The sequence below is a fragment of the Oreochromis aureus genome, linkage group 14, assembly GCF_013358895.1.
Source record: "Oreochromis aureus strain Israel breed Guangdong linkage group 14, ZZ_aureus, whole genome shotgun sequence".
Lineage (NCBI taxonomy): Eukaryota > Metazoa > Chordata > Actinopteri > Cichliformes > Cichlidae > Oreochromis > Oreochromis aureus.
Window position 1 is genome coordinate 23,842,393 of NC_052955.1, and position 25,586 is coordinate 23,867,978.

General features: G+C 39.2%; 1 protein-coding gene across 3 annotated transcripts in view; it reads right to left on the minus strand.

Moving 5' to 3' along the window:
* Window positions 1-21,799, minus strand: part of LOC116322915 (von Willebrand factor A domain-containing protein 5A-like) — a 34,532-nt gene extending 12,733 nt beyond the window's left edge. For 2 of the 3 annotated variants that reach the window (XM_031743129.2, XM_039622784.1), the window contains exons 1-18: window positions 21,694-21,798; window positions 14,945-14,992; window positions 14,583-14,785; window positions 13,172-13,394; window positions 11,143-11,327; window positions 10,945-11,059; window positions 10,674-10,813; window positions 10,496-10,584; window positions 10,263-10,407; window positions 9,432-9,511; window positions 9,233-9,347; window positions 8,941-9,099; window positions 8,767-8,870; window positions 8,354-8,574; window positions 7,094-7,132; window positions 1,190-1,210; window positions 889-903; window positions 596-619 (exon numbers count right to left, since the gene is read on the minus strand). In XM_031743129.2, the coding sequence (XP_031598989.2) occupies window positions 596-619; window positions 889-903; window positions 1,190-1,210; window positions 7,094-7,132; window positions 8,354-8,574; window positions 8,767-8,870; window positions 8,941-9,099; window positions 9,233-9,347; window positions 9,432-9,511; window positions 10,263-10,407; window positions 10,496-10,584; window positions 10,674-10,813; window positions 10,945-11,059; window positions 11,143-11,327; window positions 13,172-13,394; window positions 14,583-14,785; window positions 14,945-14,987 (1,921 nt within the window). In that variant the 5' untranslated portion in view covers window positions 14,988-14,992; window positions 21,694-21,798. Of the gene's footprint in view, window positions 1-595; window positions 620-888; window positions 904-1,189; window positions 1,211-7,093; window positions 7,133-8,353; window positions 8,575-8,766; window positions 8,871-8,940; window positions 9,100-9,232; window positions 9,348-9,431; window positions 9,512-10,262; window positions 10,408-10,495; window positions 10,585-10,673; window positions 10,814-10,944; window positions 11,060-11,142; window positions 11,328-13,171; window positions 13,395-14,582; window positions 14,786-14,944; window positions 14,993-21,693 lie in introns of all 3 variants that reach the window. The other variant, XM_031743130.2, reaches the window with a different exon arrangement.
* Window positions 21,800-25,586: the final 3,787 nt, after the last annotated feature.

A 25,586-nucleotide genomic window follows, 5' to 3' on the forward strand; every position in this document is an offset into this window, starting at 1 on the left:
AACTGCACTGCCAACACTCATGGACATTACACCTTATTTATAAATCGTATTTCTGTTTATACTTCAATGCAAACAACACCCCTACCTCTTTAAACTGTATTTATTATAACATTATTTAGTATAGTTCCAACAGCACCCCCACCCCACTCAATGTGCAATATCACTGATCACACTGCACCTCTCAATGCACCTGCTAGTTAGATGGCATGTATGTGTATGTATATAGATGTAAGTGTGTATGTGGAAATATGTGTGTGTATGCATGTACGGATGCAAATATGTATATATACATATATGTATGTATGTGCGTGTATGTTTGCAGGTGTATGTATAACTTGTACATATCTTTCTTGTGTAAATGTAAATTTGTCATTGTGTAAATACTTACGCTATTGTGTACTTCACACACATGGAGAGATGCCAAACTGCCTTTCACTGTTCTTGTAACAGTGACAATAAAAAGCTATTCTATTCTATTCTATTCTATTCTATTCTATTCTATTCTATTCTATTCTATTCTATATGTTTTCTCTTCTTATTCTTTTTTAATGTTACAATGTAAAAAAATTTTTTTAAAGAAATATTTTAAACTGACCTTCTCTTTTAGGTAGAAGACACTCTGGTCAGGGATAAAATAGATATATGAGGTCAACACACACACACACACACACACACAAAATAAGAAAACAGATTCAGTGATTAGCTTCTGATGTTGGTATAATTAGTTACGCATTAAAAGCATTGTTTAAAGTCCACAAAGTTATTCAATAATCTTTGAAATATCACAGAAGTTGTAACAATTCAATCTTCATCACTTGTTGCTCTAGACAACAGCCTATGTTAATAATTATAAAACACAAAATATAAATAAAAACATTTTTTTCTTACGATATGTCTCGAATGCTGAGAAAGAAAAAAACAGGAAGAAAGAAAAAAGGTGAAAACATGTTAGCAAACATAATTTACAAAATTTTTGGTTGTTAAGCTTCATACATGACCCATCAAAAACAATTGAAACATTGTGCAGAATAATATTCATATTCACTTGCTGCTTTGGACAACGGACCATGTTAATAACTATGAAAAATGTAGTTAAAAAGAAGCTGTGTCACAGAAATGTGCTGGTTTGTTCACTGTTTGTTGTCATTTACTACATTTATACAACACAGAGACACGGCTTTTAACCTACCAGGTGGGCGTGCACGGCCATCTGTGAGACAGGAGACAAGAATAAGATTAAATATAAGTGGCAAAATGTATCAACTTGACATCTTATCATGATTCAAATCAAGGGGTTCAAAAAGTACTTAGAATAATGTCACAACATGAAATTTTGTACACACAAAACACTTTATCACATGATGAAATGTGCACACACTGTAAATTCAAATGTTCAAACTACTTAAATTAAGTCATGTAAACATTTATTTTTTTAAAACAGTTCTACTAACTCGAATAGCTTAAGAGCTCCAACCTTCAAAGGGAGTTCAAACAGGGTATGCCCAACACATTCTACACCAAACTTTCAACCATCTTATTCAACCAAAGATCTTATTCAAATAGAAGCCTCCCAAAACAGGTCAGTCAGCAAATGTTTTTACAGAATTATTTAACCTCCTAAGACCCGAACTCTTCCACGACATGCATTTTTAATTTCTCTTTGATATTTGGGCATATTGGGGCCCGATGAATGTAAAAACAAAGAATTTCCAGATTTTTTTTTTTTTTTATTTTTTTTTTTTTAAGAAAAATGAGAGCCACAAATGAGGATATTCATTTAAAATTTTGATAGAACAGTAGCAGTATAATGTCCTCGTAAGTGGATATCAGGCCCATGTAGAGCAAAATTGAGTATTTTGGTCAAAATAACCAAAAATGTGATGTCCACATATGTGGATGCCAGGTCCTAGGAAGTTAAAATTCACAATGGAAAGAGATATAACATGAACCTTAAGGCGAGATTTTTTATTCTAGCATCCATTTTGTTTTAATTTTTTGCTTTCCTATTTCTCTTCTCCCTGCTTTCAGCTCAATCCTAAACATCTTTTCTCCACTAAGCCCACTGTCTCTACTCTGCACACATTCTAACCATCTCACCTTTGCCTCTTTATTTTATTGTCACTTGGGTTCAGTGGCCTCTGAACTGATTTTATAACTAAATAATACACAGCTTTCAAACATAACTCTTACACACCAAAAGTTGCTGGCTGACACTGACAACAATATTATCATGAGTTGCAGAATCCTCTGGGTCAAAACTACTGTAAGATGACGTCAAGACTCCAGCAACACTTAAAGTATTGAACAACAACTCTGTTGAGTGACCAATGCTTTTTGGCTTGTGGCCTTCATCAGGGTCATTACGAAATATCAAACAGTTTTTCTTTAAATAAAAAAAGGACAGAAGAAATCCAAGTGGACCAATCATACATTTACAAATAAACAAGCTGACCAATTAACATTTAAAGAGGTGTTACTGGCTAATTGGTTAAGCCACAACCCACATAGGCTCTGAACTGAACCACTACAGATTAAAAGAGGGAAAAAATTCCCCATATGTCCAAAAATCTTCTTAAAAACAGAAACACAAAAGTAAAAATCGCAGAAACTCATTAATAGATAAATCCTCATTTATACCTGTAAAGTGAAACTCTTTAAACAAAATATCCAGAATGCTTCTCTTTTTTATCAGATAAAATTAATATTACCCTCTCTTTGACTGGGTTTAATGGCTTCAATGACTATATAAAATAAAAGTGAATTACAAAGGGTTCGGTGCTAGGACCAATTCTGTTTACATTATACATGCTTCCCCTAGGCAGCATCATTAGAAGACATAGCATAAATTTTCACTGCTATGCAGATGACACGCAGCTCTATCTATCCATGAAGCCAGGTAACACACACCAATTAGTTAAACTGCAGGAATGTCTTAAAGACATAAAGACCTGGATGGCCGCTAACTTTCTGCTTCTTAATTCAGATAAAACTGAGGTTATTGTACTCGGCCCTGAAAATCTTAGAAATATGGTATCTAACCAGATTCTTACTCTGGATGGCATTACCTTGGCCTCCAGTAACACTGTGAGGAACCTTGGAGTCATTTTTGACCAGGACATGTCCTTCAACGCACATATTAAACAAATATGTAAGACTGCTTTCTTCCATTTGCGCAACATCTCTAAAGTTAGAAATATCCTGTCTCAGAGTGATGCTGAAAAACTAGTTCATGCATTTATTACTTCCAGGCTGGACTACTGTAATTCATTATTATCAGGATGTCCTAGAAACTCACTGAAAATCCAAAATGCTGCAGCAAGGGTACTGACAGGGACTAGAAAGAGAGAGCATATTTCTCCTGTTTTGGCTTCCCTTCATTGGCTTCCTGTTAAATCCAGAATTGAATTCAAAATCCTGCTCCTCACATACAAGATCTTAAATAATCAGGCCCCATCTTATCTTGATGACCTTGCAGTACCATATCACCCTATTAGAGCACTTCGCTCTCGCTCTGCAGGCCTACTTGTTGTTCCTAGAGTATTTAAAAGTAGAATGGGAGGGAGAGCCTTCAGTTTTCAGGCCCACTTCTATGGAACCAGCTTCCAGTTTGGATTCGGGAGACAGACACTATCTCTACTTTCAAGATTAGGCTTAAAACTTTCCTTTTTGCTAAAGCATATAGTTAGGGCTGGACCAGGTGACCCTGAATCCTCCCTTAGTTATGCTGCAATAGACGTGAGCTGCCGGGATTCCCATGATGCATTGAGTTTTTCCTTTCCAGTCACCTTTCTCACTCAGTATGTGTTAATAGACCTCTCTGCATCGAATCATATCTGTTATTAATCTCTGTCTCTCTTCCACAGCATGTCTTTATCCTGTTTTCCTTCTCTCACCCCAACCGGTCGCAGCAGATGGCCGCCCCTCCCTAAGCCTGGTTCTCCCGGAGGTTTCTTCCTGTTAAAAGGGAGTTTTTCCTTCCCACTGTCGCCAAAGTGCTTGCTCATAGGGGGTCATATGATTGTTGGGTTTTTCTCTGTACCTATGAAGCACCTTGAGGCGACTTTTGTTGTGATTTGGCGCTATATAAATAAAATTGAATTGAATTGAATTAAAGTTTTTGATTAAAATGTTGCAACAGGACTGGTTAAATCATTTCCCTTAATCGAACTTCTGTGTTCATTAATTTATTCTTTTAGAGGGCAGGCCTTCTTGATATGATGTTCTTCTGCCTGGCCGCTGTATCTGTGGGGATGATGTTTGCTCTGTGTTGCAGATGACACCAAGTTTGTGCTCCAGTGAACTAATTCAGCCAGGTGTCATTCATCTACACATCCTAACCAATGACTTAGTGGTGTTCCAGGGTAGGATAACAAAGCATTCTTTTCCACTTCTTTTGCATGGTTGGCTACAATGGGTGAAACTGGGGAATCAGTCAGGGATCTGGGTCTGAGGACCCAGGGTCCTAAAATAGTTTACGAACTTGTCTTTATGTGCTGCTCTGTCTTAGTCTGGGGCCATGTGTTTGTCTGGTACTCCTGTCCCTCGATTCCATGTTTGTGTGTATAGGAGTGTGGGTGTGTGTGTGTCCGGAGAACTGGCTTACAGGCACTCTCAGGCCTGGTGGGTGTATCCCGCCGGGAGGCTGGTCACACCTGAAGTGGATGATGACACACGCCTGCTGTTAATCAGCCTCGTCTGGAGGGAGCTACTATATAGAGTGGCTGAGCTCCCATCAATTTGGGATCGTTGCATGACTACCTGTTAGTTTCCCAGCAAGTCAGTGAGTGTGTGCTTGACGCAGTCTGGAGTTTACTGACGGCTGCCTCTGTGTTTTTCCCAGAAGGATTGTGGGAACCAGAGGGCTGAAGGGCAGAGCAAACACACTTGGTAGATGCTGAGATTGGTCCTGTTGCTGAAGTTAGGGTTATCCTGTAATCTCTTACTAACCACTGCTTCAGTGACTGGAACACAAGTGAAAAGAGATGTGACATCGTACGAGACCATTGTTTCATCTGCCTTCATAATGACATCTTTTACCTTCTCAACCAAATCCAAGGTGTTCTAGATGTGGTGTTCGGACCTGCCTACCAACGGGTTGAGGATTGAAGCCAGAAAATTTGTGAGGTTATAGGTGACCAAGGTTATCATACATTGCTGAGACAGGCCGAAACTCTTGTCCATAGCTGCTCTGCTTCCACATTTGCAATGTTGTTGTTTCGGATTGCTGTTTCTGTGGATGTGATCAGTTTCACTAGCGGGATTTGTCTCGGTGTCACACCAAAGTCAACCCTTTTGCAAGGATGTTTTTCTCTACTTGGGTGAGTTGTCTGTCAGACAAATCCTTGATGTGGCATCCATCTCTTTTCTGACTGCTGTGGACATCCATCCATCCTTCCATCCATCCATCCTCTTCTGCTTATCTGGGGCTGGGTCACAGAGGCAGCAGCCTAAGCAGAGAAGTCCAGACCTCCCTCTCCCCAGCCACCTCCTCCAGTTTGTCCGGGGGAACACCAAGGCGTTCCCAGGAGATATAATCTCTCCAGCATGTGCTGGGTTTGCCCCGGGGCCTCCTCCCGGATGCTCAACACACCTCACCCAGGAGGCGCCCATCCTTGTCAGATGCCTGGCTCCTTTCGATGTGAAGGAGCAGCGAGACCCTCCCGGATGGCCGAACTTCTCAACCTATGTCTAAGGGAGAGGCCAGCCACCCTTCGGAGGAAGCCCATTTCTGCTGCTTGTATCCGCGACCTCGTTTTTCGGTCACTACCCACAGCTCGTGACCATAGGTGAGGGTAGGGACGTAGATAGACCGGTAAATTCAGAGCTTCCCTTTTACACTCAGCTCCCTCTCCATCGCATCACTGCAGCTGCAGCCCCAATCCTGACAACGGTCAGGACCCGTTCCCTGACGCAGAGGCGAAGGGAACAAACCCTCTCGTCCACTGGGAGGAACCCCAACATACAGGCAGCAAGGTGAGGGGATACCAAGATACCCACCCTAGCCCCCCGCCTCTCACCAGGGGCAACTCCAGACTGAGACAGTCCAGCTCCTCTCCAAGAGACTGGTTCCAGAGCCCAAGCTGTGCGTTGAGATGAGCCTGACTATATCTAGCTGGTACCTCTTAACCTCATGCACTAACTCAGGCTCCTTCCCCACCAGAGAGGTGACATTCCATGTCCCAATTGCCAGTCTTGGTAGCCGTGGATCGGTCCACCAGGCCCACTGCTCCTGGCCACCGCCTGGCACACAATGCACCCGACTGCTACGGAGCCTCCTGTGGGTGCTGGGCCTGCAGGACAATGGGCCCATGTCCCTTTTTCGGGCTGTGCCTGGCCAGGCCCCATGGACTTAGGCCCGGCCACCAGATGCTCGCCCTCGGGCAACCTCCCCGGGCAGGACTCCAGGGCGGCTGAGGACACTCTCCATATTTTGCTGTGGTTTCCCACAGCAAAAGTGAAATGTCCCTTGTTGTCTGGTTTTAGACTTTTCATGCTGTGCTAGACGAGCCTTCTCACTTAATTAAAACACTTTTTCAAGAGTATTCTTATCTAGAAGCATTGTAAGTCTCTGTCGGATCCGCTCCTCTTTAGATTTTAGCACATCGATGGTAAAAATTTTTTGTCTTTAGTAAACTGAAAAAGTGACGGATGTAATGTGTACTACTTAGTCAGCATTTTTTATTTATGTTAGAAGTATCAATATTTTCTTTAATTTAATTGGTATGTATTCCGGCCAATCCAGTGATAGTCTTAAGTGGATGAATGGGATTTGGTGGGGAGCTCTGAGTGTGAGAGAGGAGCTACAGGTATGAAGTGGACATTTAAGCGAGTAACACAGTAACACACGCTGAAGAATATAATGCATTCATTGTGCAAATGTATAACTAATTAAATGTAAAATCTAAATAATATTTTCCGTTGTCATTTTTAACTTATTTCAAAGTACTAACCTCTTCAGTGTTTTTCACTGTACACAGGCAAAAAGAGTAAACACAAAGAAAAACCCTAATATGAGTAGTTAAAGGATCTTTCAACATTTTGAAAGATCCTGCAGATGCTTCTTTCAATAACACTTATTCAGGTTTTTACTTACTACGTAGAGCACTCTTCACCACAGGACGACTCTGGATCACTTTAAAGATAAAAAAAAAGGAAAAAAGAATGAGTTCAAGATTTGAGAATCAGTGAAAAAAACCTTTCTCACATGCATCCCTCTCTCTGATACTGCTGTCTTATGAGTACCTACATTCTACCATACATTACCACCTTGTTTCTACTGTATTTTTTGGACCATAAGGCGCACCGGATTATAAGGCGCATTAAGCGAAACAAAACAGTCAGATAAGTCAAACTTTACTCAACTCATTCTTCTTGCTTCCTTTACTTCCGTACCATTGATTCATTAATGTTGAAGTCTCTCGCAGCTGCTCTATTCCCATATTGTTACAGTATATCCTCGAATTGTGGATAGTTTATCTCAGTTATTCTCCTGACTTAAGTTTGGTTTGTTTACAGCATCCTGCCATGCCATTGCATTTGTCCCTAACTATCGGGAACCCTTGTTAACTTTTATCGAGTGGAAAAAAGCCTTAGCGTTCATCCTCCAGCTTCACTGTGCTAATGTTATGCTAACATAGCTGTGTTGCTAGCAATAATTTAGCACATCATTATATACCAGGTAGTCCAACTTCAGTGACCCTACAAAAGTCACTACTGTTTAGTTTTCTGTCTTCATTTATGTTGGAAGTGATAGCAGAGCTGCATGTTTTAATTTTTTCAGAAATCTCTGTCAAAACATGGTATATCATGTTTAGGTGGAAACTAGCGAGCTAACTTCCTGCTAACTTCTAACTCTATTAAATTTAATAAATTCTGTTTTCATGAATGCCTGGAGATGAAAGATGAAAGAATGTAGACAGTTTTTAACTCTCAGTGATGCCACAGTGTTCGTTTAACCTGTAGCTGAGTTTGGACTCATATTATTCTGCGAGGCTCCTGACTACAGTAGCCGTAATGATCCAACAATCCATCAAGCAGTGCGGCTTCGCAGCTTACCAAAGTCGTACTAAAACATTATTTGACGGATTTTTGAGCGCCGTGCACAACATAAAATCCATTCAAGGTCAGTAAGCACAACCAGAATCCATACATTAGGCACACCGGAGGCGCACTGTCGAGTTTTGAGAAAATTAAAGGACGTTAAGTGCGCCTGATAGTGTGGAAAATATAGTACTTCTTTCATTTGAGTCTGACTGTTTATTAAACCAAACATTCTACTGATTTTATTTGTGCTGAACCATCTTTGCTTGAGATCTGGGGCTGACTTTTAGTTTTGCTTTTGGGAAAAACTCACTGGCTGTTGGAATATTTCTGCGCACAAGAGGTCCTTGAATCACTTCGCTGTTGTCTTTGTTGACAGCAATGAAGGCAGTGAAAGAACTGCTAACTCCTGATTGGACACTGAGATGCACCACCTTCTCCTTCACACCTCCATCTTGCTGTCCTCTGTGCTCTCTCTGCTCCATCTCCAGGGAGCGAATCAGAGTCCGAGCACCCAACCTGTGGACTGTTAATCTGCAGATAAGAAGGAACACACCAAGAGATGGGTGACTTAACTGTTTCTTTGTTTTTTTTAAATACTTTATTTCAGATCTGAACACAACATATTTCAGTTCATATTCATTATAATCTACTGCTATTTTCAACCCAATATATCTAAAGTCATGAACCAATGAAAAGTACTGAGTTTCTTAATCCCTTTTTTACCCAGTGTCCTCTGCAGGTCTGAGACTGAAGTGCAGCTGGTTCTCAGAGGGATGACCTGCCAGGCTGTACTTCACCGTCACACAGCCCTCTGCTGCCTCTGAGCACTGACACAGAATCACAGGGTAAGAAGTCATGAAATAGTTAAACAACAACATGAGAAGGTGCTGCTCCTACCTGTCCAGTGAGCTGGGCATAAATCAGTGACCTCTGACCCTGGAAAAGTGTCTTGATTGGTGGAGAGAGGACAGTGACAGACACTTCCTTTGGTAAATCCCATGTGACTGAGATGTCGACCACAGCCGGCTGCAGAGCAAATCGCAGCGACTGCATCACCTGAAAAATAATGAAAAACTCTCTAAATATACACAAACAGCTGGAACAGACATTTTACTCACTGCAGGTCTGATCTCAAATATGTATCTGCTGCCATGTTTAGCTTGACTTCTAATTGTGTTTAATGTCTTACTTTTGGTTGCATCCTGTCAGTCCCTGTGATGAACTGAGCATGACCTCCTCCTTCTTTGGCCATCCCATTGATGAGAGCAGAGCTGGCCCCTTCCCCAATCCCAAAAGAGAAACACCTGCAATACAGCAGTTTTCTACATAGAGGACATGTTGGACATTCTGGAAACTGTGTAGATATAGTTGTGTTTTTGTGGTTTCACCTGTGAGAATCTGAGTTGTTCTTCACCAGATCTATCACTTCTTTGGTGTTCCCCACCTCTCCATCAGTAAAGACAAACAGCTAGAGAGGAGAGTTGACACATAAGGACATAACATCAGACCCACAAACACACAGCTTGTTCTGAGAGCTGAGTTAAGGTTCAGAAACACAAATGTTTTTATGGTAATGTGCAACGAACAATGCACAGTTAGTATGAACTCCAAACTAAAGAACAAAGCTGTTACATGAACAACGATTATATTCACAGGGTTAAAATATGTGATATATTAAAAGTTAGATTGTACACTAATGCCAATGCTGAGAAACATTTGTAGAGCATAATGTGTGTGGTCCAAGTTTTGTCCAATGTTTTTATGAAATTGAATCTGCTTTATGTAGATACATCCCTATAAAGCATCTTCATGGTGATATAAAAAAAAGTTAAAATATCCTAAATCATTATATTTTAAGATGAAGTTGTTCTAAGGCTAAAGCAAGGCAAGCAGAAAGTAAGATTAAGTTCATAGGAAATTTCCAAGAAATTAATGCAAAGCAGTTTGTGTGTGTGTGTGTGTGTGTGTGTGTGTGTGTGTGTGTGTGTGTGTGTGTGTGCATGTACGCGTTCTTACTATCTTGGTGGGGACCAAAATCCAGGTCCCCACGTTGTTGAAGGCATTTTTCACACTTAAATTGTGGTTTTAGGGTTACAATTGGTTTATGGTTCGGTTTCGGATAAGGGTTAGGCTTAGGGTAAGCAGCTAGGGAAAGCATTATGTTATTGGGATGTCCCCACGAGGACAGCAAACCGGAAGAGCGTGTGAGTGTGTGTTACCTGTCGAGGCTGATTGGGAATGCAGGGCTGGCTGTAAATATGTTTGAGGGGCTCCAGGATCTCAGTTCCTCCAAGATTAGCCTCCATCTGCTCAACTTTCTTCAGAGACTCCTTCATGGTCTGCTGGCTGTACTCCACACTCTTACTGCCATCACATAAACACATGCACCAAAACACCCATTAGGATATTTTAACAAAGACAGCAGGGCCTTTGATATGAGGGAGAGACTCACGGGAAGATGTGTTCATATCTGGACCCAAAACTGTAAATGTTGAAATAGCAGCCCATTGGTAAGCTCTTCAACAGGAGCAGCAGAGTATCCTTAAGAGAACAGGGAAAATATAGTGAGGCCTCTGTGTGAGAGGAACAATTTGAAACTAAAGAGTTTATGATTAAAATATTACAGATACCCTGGCACTGCGAATGCGAGTATTACTCATACTTCCAGATCGATCCATTAAGAACACAAACTCTCCACATGAAGACATCACAGACTGGGGGAACTCAGGGTACAGACTCACCATCACCACCGGATCACCCACCAGAGAGCCTGAAAAATAACAGACAGAAAAATCTGAGAAATTGCTTTTTGTTTATGTCAACATATTGAACTTCCAAGCAGAAGTAGATAATTTTTTTTTTTAAATTTGCAAATCAACTACTTCACTCATTTTCACTCACCCGGCTCAGCAGAGGCCTGTCCTGCCTCCACCACAGCAGTGGGCTGGTGGGCATCTTTGTAATACATCAGCAGTTCAACATCTCTGTCAAACTTGTGTCCTGCAGCCAAGTTAACCTGCACACCACAAACACATGCATATTTAATTCTCAGTAATAAGTAACAACCACACACAGCAGACACATCAGCACTCTACCTACCGTGGCCTGGGTTTGATCAGTGTTGAGGTACTGGAGAGGGTCCAGGGAACAGTTGGACTCTACCTTAGAGATTGGACGAGGAGAGGACACTCGGGCAGAAAAAGACAGACTGTAGGGCACTAACCCCGCACTCGAAAGACCCCCTATGAGCAAGTGCCTTGGCAACAATGAGAGGGAAAAGCTCCCTATTTACAGGAAGAAACATCCAGCAGAACCAGGTTGAGGGAGGGGCAGCCATTTGCCAAGACCGGTTGAGGGTGAGAGGAGTAAAACAGGACAAAGACATGAAGTGGAAGAGAACTTGAATTAAATGCAGAGGTATGTGTAAACGTATAGTGAGTGAAAAAAAGTGAGTGAAGAAAAAACACTTAATGCTTCATGGGAACCTTGACCAGTGTAACTAAGGGAAGTTTCAGGGACACCTGATCCAGTCCTAATTATGTGCTTTAACAAAAAGGAAAGTTTTAAGCCTAATCTTAAAACTAGTAATAGTGTCTGTCTCCTGAATCCAAACTGGAAGCTGGTTCCATAGAAGAGAGGCCTGAAAACTGAAGGTTCTCCCTCCCATTCTACTTTTATATACTCTAGCATCCACAAGTAAACCCGCAGGCTGAGAGCAAACTGCTTTAATGGGGTGATATGGTACTATAAGGTCAATGAGATAAGATGGGGCCTGATTATTCAACACCTTGTGCATGAATTTGAATTCAGTTCTGGACTGAACAAAGAAGCCAATATGAGAGATATATTCTCTCTCCAGTCCCTGTCAGTACTCGCTGCAGCATTTTATATCAGTTGAAATCTTTTCAGGGAGTTTTTAAGACATCCTGATGTTAATGAATTACAGTCATTAACATGCAGTCCTACACATTTGTTTAATTTTTGAGGTAAAAGGAAGGCTGGCCTGTAATTAGCTAAGACTGCTGGGTCTAGAGATGGCTTTTAAAGTAACAGTTGAACTACTGCCAGTCTGAAGACCTGTGGTACATAGCCGCTTAATAGAAATAGGTTGATCATATTTAAAAATGAAATATTAATTATTGGCAGAGTTTCTTTGAACAGTCTTGTAGGTCTAAGAGACATGTTGATCATTTGGAGGAAGTAATTACTAAAGTTAACTCAGAAAGATCAATTGAAGAAAAAGAGTAAATAAATATCAATTGTGCCGAAAGTAACTCTACACATTGTTAAGTCTGTGAGATGATTATGAGGTTTTTCTCTAGTAGATAAAATTTTATTTGTGAAGAAATTCATGAAGTCATTACTAGTCAACATTAAAGGAATGGTTGGCTCAGCAGAGCTCTGACTTTTTGTCAGCTTGGCGACAGTGCTGAAGGGAGAGCTCGGGTTGCTCTTATTTCCTTCAATCAGTGATGAATAGTAACCTTCTTTACTGAAGGCTTTTTTATAAAGCAAAATACTATTTTTTAAGCTAAATGATGATATTCTGAATTAGGGAGACACCGTTTCCTTTCTAGCTTACTTTATCTGCTTTAAGGTGCACCTTTGCAAGTTACACCAGGGAGTCAAGTACTTCTTATTTGAGGTGTTCTCTTTCAGAGGAGCCACAGTAACCCCTGTGTTTAGATTCTGGTTAGAAATGACACAAAGAGCAAAGAAACTGCAGTTACAGTAATGGTGGAAGGGTAATCAAATAATCTCATATGTTTGAAAGACAGAATAAATACAGAATGAGAAAGAAAGAATGAGATATCCTAACACAACACAGATACTCCATAACCCAAAGTCCATCCCCTAATCATGTTATAGATTCTGGACTTGAAAATAAAGTGTTGACAAAGACAGTTGTTTTCAATGTTTATGTTTCCATGTTACGCTTAATTCTTTATAAGTTTATCTTTTATGTGTACATAACAAATTCAAAAATATTTTATTTATGCAGGAAGAGAGACGGAGAGAAAGAAAGAGGTTGGAAATTCCTCCACCACCATAGTTGCAGTTATGAAACCTTTTTCTATACAGAGGTGTGAGTTTGAGGCTTTCTGTTAGTGTCAACGTTTTTTCCTACCCCGAGGCTGGTATCGAGGGTTGAGCACAGCAGGCAGACAGAACCTCAGACCATCATCAGCCTGCACAGCCAGCTCAGTCACGTACTCCAACCTGATGGAGGCGCTCTCTCCTGGAGGCAGACTGCCCACACTCAGAGAGAATATATCTGGACTCTGATCACTTTCCTCCAATAGGAAGGCCTGCTGACCGGAGCTCAGAGCATCATCATACTCCTCACGAGCCTGAAGGACAGGTGACTCATGTCAGTGACATTCACTGTGTTTATTATTAATTTGAATCTTGTTTGTTTGTTTGTTAATTTATTTCAATCATGTAAACAATATACAAGTACATTTAGCAAAGAAAAGAAGAGAAAATAATGCCATACAAAATAAAGCTAATATATTTCAATATTGCTTCAACTGTTCCGTTTCTGTTACATATCAAAAAGGAGTGGAAAGTAGTACACACTTATTTAATCCCATCCCTTTGCCTTAGGCTAACTGTCAATATTTAGTCAGCTTTCTTACTGATATAATCTGCAGTAAAAATAGCAAACAGATTTCAGATATAATAGTGTATATACATCACATCATGACATTTTCTAAATAGAGACATTCACTGAATTTCAACATTTTCCTTTTCTTTTTAATTCATGAAGATCATTATAACTATATCTTTATAACTCATTTTGAACTGCTTTATGTTTGGACATTGCTGCAACTCCATATTCAAACTGCTCCACAGCTTCACTCCATGGACAGAAACGGAAAAGCTTTTTCTGGTAGTACGTATCTTCACAACTTTGAAGTTAGAAAAACCCCTTAAATCATAACTTCCTTCTTTGAATAAAAAAAACATACTCTGAATATTGCTGGGTAGTTCCTTATTTTTTGCTTTGAATAGAATTTGTCCTGTTTGGAATTGCACTAGATCAGCAATTTTCAATATTTCAGACTGCAAGAATAGTGAGTTTGTATGATCCCTATAACCTGCACTGTGGATGATTCAAACTGCTTTTTTTAAGAGTAAAAAATGAATGTAATGTACTTCCATAGTTATTGCCCTAGGCCTCTGCACAATAGCTTAAGTATGGTGAAACCAGTTAACGGTAGAGAATATGAAGTGATGTCCCATCTAATACCTGCTTTGCCTTGTTTAGGATTGCAATGTGTCTTGATACTTTGGAATGAATGTATCTTATGTGAGTTCTCCAGTTACGTTTTTCATCTATTATTATCACCAGAAATTTATGTTCACTGACTCTTTCAATAGCAACACCATAACGTTCCAGTTTTCTTGTTAGTATATCGTGATCTAAAGTGTCAAATGCCTTTCTCAAGGCTATGGATAACCTACCACACATTGCTTTTTGTCTATGGAATAGACAATCTTACTTATAATCAGGTTATATTTACTGTCCAGCTCACCTTCTGCTTCTCCTTCACCTCAGCTACAATCTGTGTCTGTCCGATCTTAGCACTGAAATGACAGACAGCAGCATCTCCAGGCAGAGGGAAGACAAAAACAGCCTCTAATGGCTTGTTCTCCTTATTCTTATAGTTCAGAGTGGAGACCACTGTAGCCACATGGTCCCTCACCTCCAGCTCCACCTCAATGCTCTTCAGAGGAACTGACAGACAAACAGAATTCTAACAGTCACACTTAATAGTAGCATTTATTTTTTAAAGTCAAAATTAGATTGTTTTTCTGCTGAGCCATCTGTCCATGCAACTCTATTTATTTTTGATGATAAAGTGAAAATCCATTTTAATGTTTATCAGATTTTTACCTGGTTCCTTCTGGGCAGTTAGCAGACCACAGGATCTCACCATTGTACCTATATAAGAGACAAACACCACAGACAGTTTTCCTCAATAAAACATTTCAGTTTACATAGTACATTATACTACACTTATCAGCTTTTTTTGGAGTCTGTCTCTTCTGCACAGAATCAAAGCGAATTTTCACATCACCAGACTGAAAAACATTTATTCTACCAGCTCAGAAAATGGTTTGTTTGAGAGAAATGAGTTTGAGACATCCTTAATGTTTCAAGTGTCACAACAAAACAGACTAACAAGTCAATGATTCTGTAATACATCCTGCAGCAGATACATCATATATACATCATATCTAAACACACTACCCCCCTCCCACCACCACCACACACACGCACACAGTGTTTGAGTGCAAAAATAATATATTACAATAATAATAATATCAGTAGCATCATTCCAGCTTTTGATCAGCACCATGGACAGCAACCATATTCTTGGATAAGGTGAACACTATGAAGTCTTTTTCAGCTAGGCCAAAATAGGTTTAAAAATAAAATTTAATAAAGACAGCTGTCTGTAAACATGTGAGAAGAGATATTTTACTGTTATTTTATCATTACATTAGAATCATATAATAAGCATTGCATTAAAGCATTTATTGAAGCTATTGACATTACATTAACATTTGTATTACAGTGATTGTTATAACCTCATGTTAATCTTCTATTTACAGGTGTTGGTATAATCATATAATCTTTCATTACAGGTGTAACCATGATCATCTTTATACATATTGCCGCTTGGTGCTTATTATGGAGTTGTGCTCATGTCAGTAAGGGTTAAAAGCTACAGTCAGCGGGATGTCTGGCGGATCTATTGAGGGAAGTGACGTAGAGCGTAGAAGGCCGCACATGCTTACAAAACACATATATCATGTTATTCATTATTATCCTTTATTCATTTATATTCTTTTATTAAGCTTTGAGTAGTGGCATTTGATTAGAACATTTATTCAACAGATTACATGTATGGTTTCAGTTAGGTTATTGCACACATGCAGAGTTGGCCTCTGTCCTTATAGACAGAGTGAATGCTGAGGTCGAGTCACACACGCACACACACAAGCAGCAGTTAAACTCATGTAGAGGGGAGAGTTCAAATATTTAAATAATAGTTTGCAAGGCCTTGTAGCTGTTTGATTATGCTTGCAGGAGAGACTGTTTGTTCCAGGGGATAAGCAGAGTTAGAAGATTACTGGGAAGGATCTGGCCTCGGGAAGAAGAAGATGTTCTTTTAATGTGTTAAAAGTTGTCAACATTGATTGTATTGTACCTACTTTATGCATGAGGGGGCGTTCTAATACCCTGATGTTCATAAAAACTATTGTTGTGTGGTTTTCGGAGAGAGATCTGGTGCTGTCTGCGTACAGTGTCCCATCTCCCACACGTGTGCATTAAAATCATCGTTTGACTTGACCCGGCCGGACCAGTGTTGTTATTTTGGTTTTCCTCCTGTATCCATCCCCAATATTTTGAACTCGTGACACATGGAACTGACAACGCTACCTGGGTGTGGAGCTATACCCCAGGAAATATGGTTGTTGACAAGGCAAAGGCCTAGAAAAACTAATTAAAGGATTTTTATTAATAAAATAACTGAAACTAAGGAGCAGCAGGGAAAAAAACAGCAAACTACGTGGCAGGACTTACAATACTACCAGACCTGAATTTAAAACACTTTTCAGACACTAATTAAAAGAACAAGATTCACTGACACTATGTTGCTCTAGCAGCTTAACAAAAAAATTAATATGCCTAAAGACAGGCCACCTGTGGCGTTGTGCCCAAGGAGGTGCCATCCATTACTCACCCTTGACGTCGAACTGCAATCGTCACTGCAACGTAAATGGTGCTTTATACTTGTATCCCGGTTTTTACACTCACATGCATAAGGCTACATCCACTCTTACACCGCGGTCAAGTGAGCACTCACATGTGAAGTCACAGTCAAGCGAGCCGCACCCCCAGCCGCACCTACAATCTTGTTGCACTTATACGCCTATTACGGTATGGGTGCCAAATGGCTTAGAAACACGAGTCTTCTGTATACTGGCATTTTTCCATTTTTTTTTTTACTTCTTAATCCACTCAGTTGATATATTGAAAATAAAAAACACTTTAACATATTCTGTAAGAGTTGACAATATATTTCCAAAGCATTGTATTCTCACTGTATTGTACATTTCTGTTCAACCTGACCTAAAATTGACATAAAATTGCCGTACAGTATTTTTGATATAGTGTGTGTGTGTTTTGTTTTTTTCAAGAAAATTGTTAAAGGTGACGCGAATATTTCACTGGACTCTTACTCTGGGTCACCCTCACTGTTATTCCGTCCGCCTCACAGTGCAAAGAACTGAGCAATATGCATAAGAAACGTGCAACAAGATTATAGGTGCGGCTGGGGGTGCGGCTAGCTTGACTGTAACTTCTCATGTGAGGGCTCACTTGACCGCAGTCACACGGATATTTATTTATTTATTTATTAATTTTGAAAACGCAGCTTTTCCTATGCGTTTGCACCTTTTGTCCAAATTTTCATCATTGAAAACTGAGATTTTTAAAAACGCCTACCAGTGTGGAGATTTTCAAAACCTCCGTTTTTGCGTTTAGGTTTTTATTTGTCACCCAACGTCAAAGGTGTGCGCCGTTTTTGACGTCACGCTGTGCGCCACGTTATTGTTTACATGAGATGAATTTCTAAAATGGGGGATACTGTTGCTCTTAATCTTACTATCTGCAGTTTTTACTAGAGATGGCACGATACCACTTTTTTATGTCCGATACCGATACCGATATCATAAATTTGGATATCTGCCGATACCGATATGAATCCGATATAGTGTGTTTTTAATCAATAAAACTGTTTTTTTTTAATATCTTGCTGCATTTTGTATAAGTTCATACTCAAGTTTAAATAAACAACAACACTAAAGCTATTCTGTTATACCTGTGTAAAAAATACACTGCACCCAAAATATTTCATAGTTCAGCAACACTGATCAATCTAATAAACCTTACCTAACTTAAAACCTAACTTAAACCTACTCCATCCTCCCTATTCTGGTATTTTAAAGAGTACTTAGCAGAAATATTAAGCAACCTAACTAATAGGGTTGCAAACTCCCAAAAAAAAAAAAAAAAAATAGGGAACCACCCACCCTCCACCTCATGATGCTTAATCGATGTAATCAACTTTAATTTGATGCAGGGTGAAAAAAAATGCACAGAAACAAATTATTTTTCAAGAATAATTAAATAGATTCAACATCTTTCTTCAACAGAATTGCAGACTGCACAGATGGTACCTTCCCAAAGGAAAAAGTACTATAGCTTACTAGGGTATATTAGACTTAAGAGTTACTATATATAGTAATGGACTTCTATACATTTTACATCAGATTAAAACTTTGGGTGTAAGATTCAGATAATTATTTATCAAAAGCTACATATTTTAAATGAGAATAAGAAAGAAAAGTATGTCTTTGTTCCCCCTTTTCCCTGTTCATTCCCTGTCGGCCCCCCTGGCTGCACTTTGCTAGATCCGCCCCTGCACAGTTACCAGCCGTCAGCTACGTAGAAAAGGATCCTGGTGTAGAAAGTAATATTAAATAAATTCTAACAACAGCTTATCAAGCTTAAAGGTGCTGCTGTTGTTCCGCCGCTGGTTTCCTCTTTCTGGTGCAAAGTGGGCCAAAAACAAAGAAGAGAGACGGACTCGCCACAGAAAAGCCGATCAGCTGATCGTTAAGCAGTTTCACGATTGAAGTAGAGACAGGAGAGGGAGAGAGAGAGAGAGGCAGTCGCTCCATATATCGGTTGTTAAGCTTAACATGGGAACGCTTTACAAACATTCAGAGATGAACTTACACACTTGCTTTAATTCTCTCTGGGATAACTTCCTCGGAGATGAAATGGTGGTTTGGTAGCGAGGCTACAAATACACACAGCCTCTCTATCACATGAGGCATACTGCTGCAACGTGCTACGGTTATGAGCCGAGTTACGCCGTGTTGCAAGTTTTGTGAGGTGTTTTTTTTTATACTTAATGGATCGGAGTACATTTTTTATTTCTCTCCGATATCCGATCCAGTAATTTAGGTCAGTATCGGACCGATACCGATACGTAATATCGGATCGGTCCATCTCTAGTTTTTACACGCTTACATATACACACGCAGTTGCTGGCCCTCCATTTAGAAAGACAGAGGTGTCAGAGTGAACTTCGGACGTGGTTTCTACATTCAACACAGACGCAAATCCCAACGTTGGTTTTGAATTAAAAAATAAATAAATAAATAAATTAAACTTATGTATGCTGTATGCATTTTGTTCATTCCTAAGTTGTGACACCAGCGAAAATACTGTCTTATTTCTTAACATTTAAAATGATGAAGGCACTTGAAAAGTAACGCAAGCTGCCCCCCAAAAAAAAAAACAAAAAAAAAACTTTTCAGAAGTACTTATAAGGTTTTGTGAGGACACAAAACCCTGTTTACTCTTTCTCGCCCAGGTTTCTAGGCTTCTGATTGGCCATCATTTCTTAGTGGGTTAGGGGTTCTGGTTTGACTTCGTTTTTTGCGTTTACATGGAGATATTTTTGTGTGGACGAGATTTTTTTTAAACGAAATCGGAAAATGTACGTTTTCAAAAATACCCGTGTAGTGTTTAAGAGAGAACCTCGCCAAACCCCCTCATGTGCTCAAACTGTCCCACTGACACCCTGATCACCTCCTCGATCAAACCATAATAGTTTCGTTATCGTTTATTTATATATACTGCACGTTTAATTACAACAACAACGTTGACCAAAGTGCTGTACAAAAATACTAAATAACTAATACCAAATAACTTATAATATTAGTACCAAACAACAAATAAATACCAAATAACTCTCATACTGTATTAAAAGCCAGTGAATACAGGTGTGTTTTAAGATGAGATTTAAAAGGTTTCACAGTAGGAGCCTGTCTGATGTGTAGGGGTAGATTATTCCACAGTTTAGGCAGTACGACCCCAAACGCTCGATCATGTGAACCAGCCTCGACCTTGGTATCGATAAAAGCAGAAGATCATTTGATCTAATAGATCTAGAGGGCGCATAAGGCTGCAAGAAGTCAAACAAATACCCAGGAGCCTTTCCATTCAGGGTTTTATAAGTCAACAATAAAATTTTAAAATCAACTCCAAAGTGAACAGGGAGCCAGTGAAGAGAGGCAAGCACCAGGGAAATATGTTCACGTCTTTTGGTTCAGAAGACTGCGGCAGTTTGGACCAACTGCAGTCTTACAAAGCAGATATGTATAACTCCAACGTATAAGGAGTAACAGCAGTCCAACTAGGATGTAATGAAAGCATGACTCGCCCGTTCAAAGTTTTTAAAAGATAAAAATGATTTTACCTTAGATAAAAGCCTCAGTTTGAAAATAGACCGCTGTGCAACTGAGCTAATCTGTTTTTCAAAGTTAAAATTGCTGTCAAATATAACCCCCAAATTAATAACTTAATAATTTAATAAAAGGCTCCAGACTGTGCAGGTTAAAATCAGAGCTAGGTGCTGGGATTGCCACTTGGTCCAAAAATCGTCACTTTGGTTTTGTTCTCATTAAAGTTAAGGAAGTTAGAGGCCATCCAGGCTTTAACTTCACAAGACACTGAAGTAATGGTGGGGTAACTATCCATAGCAGTGGGGCAGGGCAGCTTGTCTTCAGTCCTAGATAAATCTGAGTGTCATCGGCGTATGAATGGAAACAAATGTTATATTTTCTAAAAAAAAAAACAAAAACAAAAAAAAAACAAATTAGACCTCGAGGTAGCATATAAATAGAGAATAAAATTGGCCCCAATATAGATCCCTGTGCAACACCACAAGTAATCAGAATGAGAATCAGAATACTTTATTAATCCCTAAGGAAATTATGTGGGTTACAGGGAGCTGAGGAAGAGATAAAATCTCCAAAGCTCACACAGAAAGTCCTGTCAGACCTGAACCACTCTAATTGAATGCCCTTGATTCTGCAATGCCGCAATGTGAGATCAAAATGCTGTGGTCAACAGTATTAAAGGCAGCTGTCAGATCCAAAACCAAAGGCACAGCCAAGTCTCCTGAGTTAGTGGCTAAAGATCGTTAAAAACTTTGCAGTTTCAGTGCTGCCAAGAGCTTTAAAACCAGACTGAAACCTCTCAAGAACACCGTCTACATTTAAAAAGAGATTGCAGCTGAACTAATAAAATCTTTTCCAAAAAATTTTGACAGGAAAGGAAGCTTTGAAATAGGCCTGAAATTTGAGAGGACAGAGGAATCGAGGTGATTTTTTTAAGTATAGGCATGTTTGAAACGGGCTGGCACAACACCTGAACTAAGACTGCTGTTAAAAATCCTTAAGATGTCAGTATCGATAACCTTAAAAATCTTTTTTCTTTTAAATGTGTTGGAAAAACATCATTTGGACAAGATGATGTCTTCATGCTCCACGTGATCAAAACACACACTCTCAGACTGATCAAAACAGCAGAGCAGATGAATATTTGAGAATAAGTCATGTGAAGGCAGGGTGATCACAGATCGAAGCTGTTTTTCAGTTTTTATTTGTTTTTTGTTTTTTTACAGCCCTTTTTTTGTGAAAAGAAAAATAACAGAAGTTTCCGCAAAACACGCAACGCCTTCAGTGTGCAGGAATGGTTTTCAGAGAAATGCCTACCTTTGAAAAGAAAGATAGATGTCTCCTCAAAGTACTTTCGTTCTTCAGTGTGTGAAATGTGGCTTAAATGCCCCCACGCCAGTTTTCTATACCAAACTGAAACACTTTCCTGTATCCGTGGGAACCCTTCAGTGAGATCCTGTCAGAGTCGAGTGGGTGGACCTTAAATTTTTTTTATTACTACTATACAACACTTACCCTAGGAATGTATAGCGCTTCCACCACGGTTGTTAAAATAGTCTGGTCTGGTATTTGAAGACCAAAGAGCACCATACAAGACAAGCATTTTGAAATACAAACATCTGCATTTAAGATTAAATTCTTAAAGAGTTTTTATACAGCGTTCTTAATACATCTTCAAACGCAGTTTGTAAACAGCCAGCGCTTTAACCCAACAACATATATATAATATATTGTTGGGTTAAATATCTATCTATCTATCTATCTATCTATCTATCTATCTATCTATCTATCTATCTATCTATCTATCTATCTATCTATCTATATAAATATATGCACACACACACACACACACACACACACACACACACACACACACAGATATATACACATCTATATATATATATACACATATATATATATATATATATATATATATATATATATATATATATATATATATATATATATATATATATCTATAGGGAGAGAGAGAGAGTAATAATACCTGCCAATTCTCTGTGTGTCTCACATGTCTCCCTTATCAGATCGGTATAAATATGAAGTCTCCACACTACTCATTTTGCCTGCCGCCTGGTGGCCAACATCTCCATTACCGAAGACATTTTCTCCTTATGAAAAATCTGCAGCAGCGATAAATGCTAACTTTTGCCTTCCTCACATAATGGTTTAGCTGAACACGTGTAAGGTCTTGTACTATTTACCAGCTAAATAGCATGTCTGTGTTTCTGCAAAGAACTTGGAATCAGCAAACTCTGGATAAAAATCTCTTTCACGCAATACACCTCAGGTTTATTAAGCCTATGTCAAAATAATAGAAAGTTTAAAAACAAAATATAATGCAGTCAGCTGAAGTTATGAAGGTAAAACTTTACTTTAGCCTTATTTTTCTTGATACATTTTTTATTCATTTATTTTCATTTTTAAGTGAAGAGACCCACCTACACCATTTACATTTTTTTAATCCTCCATGTGAGGGATACTTTATCACACAATCTTTACACCAAACAGGAAGGTGACTCTCTTTCTGTTACCTGCTCACTCTTTAAAGTCATTCTGCGGTGACCCTTTAGACCACTGTAAACAGGGAGAAAGTCTTTCTATCTTCCAGTGTTTCTTGTCAGTGAGGATGAATGTGCTTGGGCCCTGTCTGCTGATGGACCAAAGTGGTGGTCGAGAAACTAGGCTCTCCCTTTCCCATGTGTTTGCTTACCTGAACTTTATCTCTGTAAATCTAGGTCCCCATACACTGGTTCTCCACTGCTTCACACACCAGACACAAGCCAATCTGTACTTTTCAGTTATGGAGAATTTTCTTTCAATTGGTGACAGGATGCAGGATACAAATGCAATTACGCATTCAATGTTGTTTTTGTGAAGCTGAGCTAGGATAGTTTCTCAGTGTCAGAAATCTGTGGTAACGAAGGTATGTAATCCAGGGTCATAAATTACAAGTGCTAGGTTTTCCAGTAACCTAGCACTGACCAGCTGCATCACTGCATGGTACGGCAGCACTACTGTCATGGACCGCAAACGCCTGCAGAGAGTGATAACAACTGCGGAGAAGATCATCAGGACTCCGTTGCCCTCTCTGCAGAGCATCTACCATCGCAGAGTCCAGAGGAGAGCTGCCTCCATCCTCAAAGACCTCACACACCCGCAACACGGACTGTTCACACTTCTGCCCTCGGGAAGGAGGTTCAGAAGTGTGAAATCCAGAACATCCAGACTCGACAACTCCTTCTTCCACACTGCCATCAGACACTTGAACAGCTGACATATTTTTGAACAGTAATAATAATTTTTTGCACATCAGGTCGTCCAGGATATTAAGCTATAGCTCTTTTGTACACCTCTCTGTTCACACTTCAATATTTTGTCTCCTTTTCTGTCTTCATTTATTTATTTCTACTATTTGTATTTTATCTATTCTATTTCTATGTTATATATATTATATATATATACTTGTGATAGGTTTTAGTCTCCCTGAAGCTTTCTTCTGCCATTAAATTCCACTGCATTTCAGTCTGTGTATTATTTCCCAGAATGCCTCATCATTGTTGTATAGTCAGGCAAAAACTTAGAACACAGGCTATCTCTGGAAATCACATCTATCAGAAATGGAATGCTGGGTTGGTTGAAGATAGTTTTCTTTTGCATTTATCTGGAGGCGTTTGAGGTCTGCCTTCATGTGTGGATCATGGGCCCTCTTAGAGTCTCCATAGATTACAATGTTATGAATGTAGTTTTGCACCCCAGGAAAAATCTTTCAGGATGTAGCGGTTTAAGCCCTCCAGAAACCTTCTTTTTATGCTCAGAGGTAGGGATCTCAGTTTCTATGACAGAATTTATTTTGTTTTGTTCACTTGCCTCTTTTGAATTCAACCATTCACATGTCCAAGGTGATTGGCTTAAGCCATATCAATAGCATAGGTAGCAGAAATTGAAAGAAGTTCTGAATTGTACTGAAGTGGAGTGTATAGGTAGATGCTGTAGATATTAAATTGCAAGTTTGTTGTAATATTTTGTAAGTATTATTGAAAAAAAGTAAATGGAATGAAAAAAAGTAGACAGCTATCGTTCATTTTCTTGAAATCAGGCTGCCAAGACCTAAACAAAGAGTAAATTGTTAAACTTTAGGTTAGAGATATAAACATTTTTTAAAGTAGTCAGTTCTTAAATTTAGAAGAGAGTGTTCATAAATGTGTTACATAGTTTGCACGACACTATGAACAGACGACATGCAAAGTCAATAATTAAAGGAATGGAGCTCATTTCATCCAAAGCACTGAGTTTATTTTTCAATTACTGCCAAAAGAAAGATACATACAAGTAAAACAATTAGAATTAAGCTAAAAAAAAAAAAAAAAAAAAAAGAGCATTTAGAACAATTCTGAAAGCCTTTGATTTTTCACAAATAAGACTAAATAATGTCTGTCTCCTGAATCCAAACTGGAAGCTGGTTACACAGAAGACTGCCTCCTGTTCTGCTTTTAAATACTCTGGGAACCGCAAGTAAGCTGCAGTCTGAGAGTGAAGAGCTCTGATTGGGTGATATGGTACTATAAGGTCATTAAGATAAGATGGGGCCTGATTATTCAAGACCTTGTATGTGAGAAGCAGGATTTTGAATTCTGGATTTAATAGGGAGCCAATGAAGGGAAGGCAGTATAGGAGAAATAGGCTCTCTCTTTCTAGTCCCTGTCAGTACTCTTGCTGCAGCATTTCGGATTAACTGAAGGCTTTTCAGGGAGTTTTTAGGACATCCTGACGATAATGAATTACAGTAGTCCAGCTTGGAAGTAATAAATGCATGAACTAGTTCTGAGACAAGATGTTTCTAATTTGGGATATACTGCGCAAATGGACGAAAGCAGTCCTACACATTTGTTTAATGTGCGCATTGAAGGATATATCCTGGTCAAGAATGACTCCAAGATTCCTCACAGTGTTACTGGAGGCAAAGGTAATTTGAAAAATGTCTTTAAGACATTCCTGCAGTTTAACTTATTGGTGTGTGTTATCTGGATTCATGGATAGATAAAGTGGGTGTCATCTGCATAGCAATGAAAATGTATGCTATGCCTTCTTATGATACTGCCTAAGGAAGCATGTATAATGTAAACAGAATTGGTCCTAGTACTGAACCCTTTGGAACTCTGTTATTGGAAAGAAGACTCTCCAGTTACATG